We start from the raw sequence: 6,010 nt of genomic DNA on the forward strand, positions 1-6,010 counted from the left end.
ATGGAACAGCTCAACCAAACAACTGTGAGGTCATTCATCCTTCTTGGTCTGTCCAGCAGCCCACATCTTCAGGCAATATACTTCCTGCTATTCTTGAGTATATATACCATCACACTGTCAGGAAATGTCCTATTAATTGTGGTGGTAAGAGTCAGCAGCCATCTGCACACCCCCATGTACTTCTTCCTCAGCAATGTCGCATTCATTGACATCTGTTTTTCCTCCACCATCGTGCCCAAAATACTCGTGAATACATTGTCTCAAGACAAAAGCATTTCCTTCTTAGGATGTGCCTCTCAGATGTATTTCTCCTTAGCTTTGGGAGCTGCGGAATGTATAACATTGGCGGATGGCCTATGACCGATACGTGGCCATCTGCAACCCCTTGAGATACCAGATCATCATGAATAAGAAACTATGTGCATGCCTGGCTGCTTTTTCCTGGACCATGAGCTTCCTAAACTCCATCATCCACGCTGCCTTCACCTTTCAGTTGCCGTATTGCAAGTCCCACCATGTCAACCACTTCTTCTGTGAGATGCCACCACTCTTCATGCTCTCCTGCCGAGATACCTTATTCAATGAGGTGGCTGTGTACATCTCAGGGGGGGTAATAGCACTTTGCTCCTTTTTGTTGACTTTAGTTTCTTATTTTCGTATCATCACCACCATCTTGAAGATCCGTTCTACCAAAGGGAGGAACAAGGCGTTCTCCACCTGTGCTTCACACTTAACCGTGGTTTCTCTATACTATGGAACTATTATGTTCATGTACTTACGTCCTCGGCACAGCTATTCCCCAGTTCGGGACCGGGTTATCTCAATACTCTACACAGTGGTGACTCCAATGTTGAATCCGATCATCTACAGTATAAGAAATAAGGATGTCAAAGGAACCCTAAAAAAAAAATTTGGTAAAAAGCCTAGTAAATAATAAAAACTCGGCCAACATGGAAGCCACCAGGAGGAACTCCAAGAAGTGGTAGAGCTATATGGTGTCATCTAAATAACAAGAAGAAGCTACAAAATTTCTCTGCGGTAGGGATTATGGTGCCAAAAATTTAGCACCTATAAGCCTGGGCATAATAGATAGTGATCAGGGCGGGGACATGGGACGATGGGGCTGTGTTTGGCTGGACCAGATGTGGTTTTGGAGCAAAGCTCTACATTGATACCCAAAGAACATATTCTTTACTCAGAACATATAAGGACTCTGGGATGTCCCTAATATATAACCACTCCTCATATTTGAATGGCTCAAGCTTAAAGGGGTTGCCTTTTTTTCTAGAAACAGCGCCACTCTTGCCCATGGGCCATTTCTGGTATTACAGTTGTGCCCAATTAAACTGAATAAAAATGCCCTGCATTATCAGGCAGAGCTCATGGACAGGAGTGGTGCTGTTTAGGGGCAGGTGGACAGCCTTTTTTTGTAATTATGTTTGTTTTAGTTACAGAGAGATCGTCTTTTCTTGTTTTATTGTGACGGCTATTTTTGCAAAAGGAACAACAGGAGTGCATTTTAGTCGTACACTGTAAAATGCCAGCTTGTTTTTTTTCTAAGTTCCTTCTTTCAGTTCCTCAAAGACATGGATATTTTTTATTGTTTCACATAGGTGCAAAGTGAAATATTTTTCTATCGACGGTGGACTTCCAAAGGATAATAAACAGAGAGCTCATGTCCCTTTGGCACTGCTCAGAGATACTGGATCCACTTACAGGGGTTGCCTGGAAGTGGATCAATTTTTCAAGGGTTCCTCAATGGTAAAGAATGGACCATGTAAATCAGTAGACCTTTGACTACAATGTTGAGTTACATTTCCAGTAAGGCTATGTTCACATCTGGGTCAGGGCTCCATTCCGATGTTCTGCCGGAGCTTTCAGTCCCAAACGGAGTCTTGACTGACACAAACGGAAGCCATAGGTTTCCGTTTCCATCACCATTTATTTCAATGGTGACGGATCTGGTGCCAATGGTTCCCGTTTGTCTCTGTTGTGCAAGGGTCCTCTCGTTTTGACGGAATGAATACCGTACTCCACCACGGTATTCATTTCGTCAAAACGACGTAACCCTTGCACAATGGAGATAAATGGAAACCATTGGCACCGGATCCATCACCATTGAAATCAATGATTTCCGTTTGTCTCAGTCGGGGCTCCGTTCCAACAGAAAGCTCTGTCGGAACGGAGCCCTGACGCAGATGTGAACAAAGCCTAACAGCAATCTCTAAGCATTACCAAAGTGGTATAAGCATTCTGTAGAGTCCTCCCATTCTGGAAATCAATGGTGGTCCACCAATATCATCTTCTCACATGTATCTATTTTGACTGGAATTAGATTGTCCACTTTGGACAATTCCTCTTGTGTCAGAATGGTCTTTTGGAGATAAGCTGATTGCAAGTTGTCCCACTGCTGGGGCCCCCAGCAATCAGCCACAATCTGTAGGCGTAACCAGCAGCAAGTGTTCCTTTCCCTACAGTGCTTCCACAGGATAAATGAAGCATTACACATTTCCCATTGAAATCAATGGGCTGTAAGTGCAATGCATGGACATGCTGGGTCCTCCAGAGCGAGAGGCACTCTTTGTAGACACTTTCTCAAAAAGGCTAATAGATAAGGATTCTGAACAGGAGACCCCAATCTATTTATTCAGAATTCCCTAATAGTATAATTGAAATTGTGTTTTCTAATGCAGACAACTCCTTTAAAGGCACAGGCATCCCAACCTCTTCAGCCTGTATGGGAAGATGATGGACAATTGGTAGAATACTGCATTGTAAGACGTGAGGCCATGGTGCTGGGCAATACATTAATGTATACATATACCCAGTGGACTTGCACTTAAAGGAGAAGCAGCAACAGGAAGTTCATGGCTGTACAGGAGGAAGAGGAGGTTCCAACAATAGTTCATCTAAGACGGAGCAGAGGATGAAACTTTGTGACACCCACCAAAGCTGAAACGGAAGATGGAGCAGAGAAGTGCCACCAAAATTAAGCAGCCCTGATGACGGATTTCTATAAAATACCATTGATTTCAGTTTTATTGTGAGGGTCCCAGCTCATGAACCCCCACAAATGTTATCCTTAAACTCCTAGGATAACATCTGTGGGCTCTATATCATGTAAAATATAAGCTGATATCAGAGTATTTCCATCCTAGCTTCAGATTTTGTCATTTTCATTGTTAACTAGTCACATGATGTGTGTTATTATGACCATATCAGCCATTTTCTTGCCTACAGAGCTCTGTCTCTGGTCACTAGGTCACCTAGCCTATAGACAAGTATGCACAACACTTCCCTGCTTTTTCCCTAAGTCCTTTCTCCTCACTCCATATATGTTACCCCCAAAGTAATGTCCTTGTGCCTCCTTGCATTAGGGTTCAAGGTGAAGTCACTGATGGGAATGCCCACATGACAGCCCACATGCTCCCTGGAAGCTGCCAGTACAAACTTAATCACGTAAAGTTTAAATTAATTCCAATGGAGGGCAGAACGGGCAACATCGTATTTTAGCAGTATACCATGCAGCACAGCTGTACAAGAAATTCAGGACAAACAATTGGAAATAAAGAAGAAACTCTGCAAGATATGTCTCCTTCTAGCGCCCACTTGTGGCCATCATACAGTGCACCAGACTGTCAGGGGACAAAGTCAGTTCCCTGGAATAACGAACAGAGTTGTCACCCACTTCCAGATGCGCCTGTTGCTAGGCAACAGTACAAATATATTTAGATTCTCTAATTAATAATTACAATGGTTTTGAGTCAGTTTATCTTTGAGCCTCTGACTTTACAGCAACTTCTTCATGCCCTTGAATAACATATAAGACTGGCATAATGGCTTCGATGAACCTGCCCCATTGTACAATGCAATCATGCCATGTATTTCTCATCATTGTGTGTGACGTCTGCTCCTTTAAGCCTGGGTGATATCACATATTTGGCCAGAAGGGGCAGTTTCCTTTTATAAGAAGCCCTGGTAAGTTTCAGAGGTCTCCTGCTCAGTTATATAGTCCTCACTCTTCATATCTCCAGCTAGAAGACTTGTGTCCTGCTCAGCGGCCAAATGTTTCAGCTCTTTCTAGCGTCCCTGGTTCTCCAGGTCTATATAGGTAAGAATATTGATTTACTGACTTCGATCAATTACTGACCTCTATAGGGTTATCTGGTGTTACTTACATTTATTCTATATTATTGATAACTTTTACTGACCGCTATCCTTTGCTATCAATTAGGAACTGCTATCCTTTGTAGACTGATATCTTTTACTGACAGCTATGACTTACTGACTGCTATAAGTTACTGACTACTAGACTTTACTGACCGTTACCATTTACTGACTGCTATAAGTTACTGACTGCTATAAGTTACTGACTACTATACTTTACTGACTGTTACCATTTACTGACTGTTACCATTTACTGACTGATATAAGTTACTGACTGCTATCTTTTTCTGTCTATTACCATTAACTGGCTGCTATCCTTTACTGACTTACCATTTACTGATTGCTATGAGTTGTTAACTGCTACAAATTACTGACTACAATACTTTACTGACTGTTACCATTTACTGACTGCTCTCCTTTACAGAATGATATGAGTTACTGACTGCTATACTTTACTGATTGTTACTATTTACTGACTGCAGTACTTTACTGACTGTTACCATTTACTGACTGCTCTCCTTTACTGACTGCTATGAGTTACTGACTATTATGGTTTACTGACTGTTACAATTTACTAACTGATATTATTTACTGAATGCTATTAGGTAACTGACTGCTATCACTTGCTGACTGTTACCATTAACTAACTTCTATAAGTTAAGGTCTCCTATCCTTGACTGACTGTTATCATTTATTGAGCTTACTGAGAGCTACTATTTGGCATTATATATATATGTTTATATATACCCGCTGCCGCTCCACTCAAAGTCTATGGGCTGTTATCTGTGGCTAATCTGCATTGCCTAGAGGGAGTCTGTGGTAGTCTGACATCCACCTCTTATCTCATCAAAGACTCAGGTGGCTTCTCCCCCATGCTTTACACTGCAGCTCTGCTTAATCAGACGAGCTGCTGTGTAGAAGCACAAGCTCATCACAAGATCAGCAGGAAGTCCGTAAATAGGGAGTTGGTTTAAATTCCAATAAGGACAGAATGATTATAAACTAAGGGCGAACAAACAAGGAGCAAAGACACTGCAGTAAGAACCAGGAGCAAAGAAACCGCAGAAAGTCTGGAAGGAGGGGAAGCAAAAAGCAAATAATGGATGAGAATCTGAAAAACATTTAAAAAAAATAATCGTTTGTGGTTACAAATGGTGATCCAGATAAAGCTCTCCGAGACCAAATTTTCATTTCTAGACTTCACACGCACATATAAGAAATCAGATATGAGCCTTCACGTCCCCCCTCCCCCTCCCAGCATCAACAGCTGCATTTCATGTATTTCAGTCATATTTAGTTATGAAGTAGGACACCTCGAGGCCTCATGGACACCACAATTACATCCCCTGCAATTTTAAGTTCTCTATTTTAGCCACAAACAAGAACAGGTGACATCATCGAGGGGAGGGGGTCACATTTTATGCCATATTTTTAATTGATCACCATTTATGGATTAGGAGCGCAAATCTCAAGGATGATAATTATACATTTCTGTTCTGTGGAGATGCCATGGTATCCAGGTTTTGCCACCCAGGCCCTATCCATGACCCTTTGACCAACTCCCCGGCCCTTTGATTGCTTCCACAGCAGTTCCTATGGGGAGGGTACTCCTGTACCTGTTCTTAGCCCCAATATCAAAGGTGACCAACCCTCTAAGAGCCCTATAGGGTCCCGCCCCCTAAGAGCCCCATAGCCTCTATATGGGCTACGTCCTTGATAGCAAATACGTACTAAAACCAGATAATCACCACTGGTCCAGCTGCTATAATCTCCGGCGATCAGCTGGTATCACTGGGAGGAGCTTTCTACCACAGGGTGAAATTGCGCCCATTCTTTACGCGGG

At 42.5% G+C, this 6,010-nt stretch overlaps 1 protein-coding gene across 1 annotated transcript; it reads left to right on the forward strand.

The window, feature by feature from the left end:
• Positions 1 to 934, forward strand: LOC142665094 (olfactory receptor 5V1-like). The gene is given in 2 exon segments (XM_075844640.1): positions 1 to 347; positions 349 to 934. Coding segments are annotated over 2 exon segments (933 nt in total).
• Positions 935 to 6,010: the final 5,076 nt, after the last annotated feature.

The sequence above is a fragment of the Rhinoderma darwinii genome, chromosome 12, assembly GCF_050947455.1.
Source record: "Rhinoderma darwinii isolate aRhiDar2 chromosome 12, aRhiDar2.hap1, whole genome shotgun sequence".
NCBI classification, from domain to species: domain Eukaryota; kingdom Metazoa; phylum Chordata; class Amphibia; order Anura; family Rhinodermatidae; genus Rhinoderma; species Rhinoderma darwinii.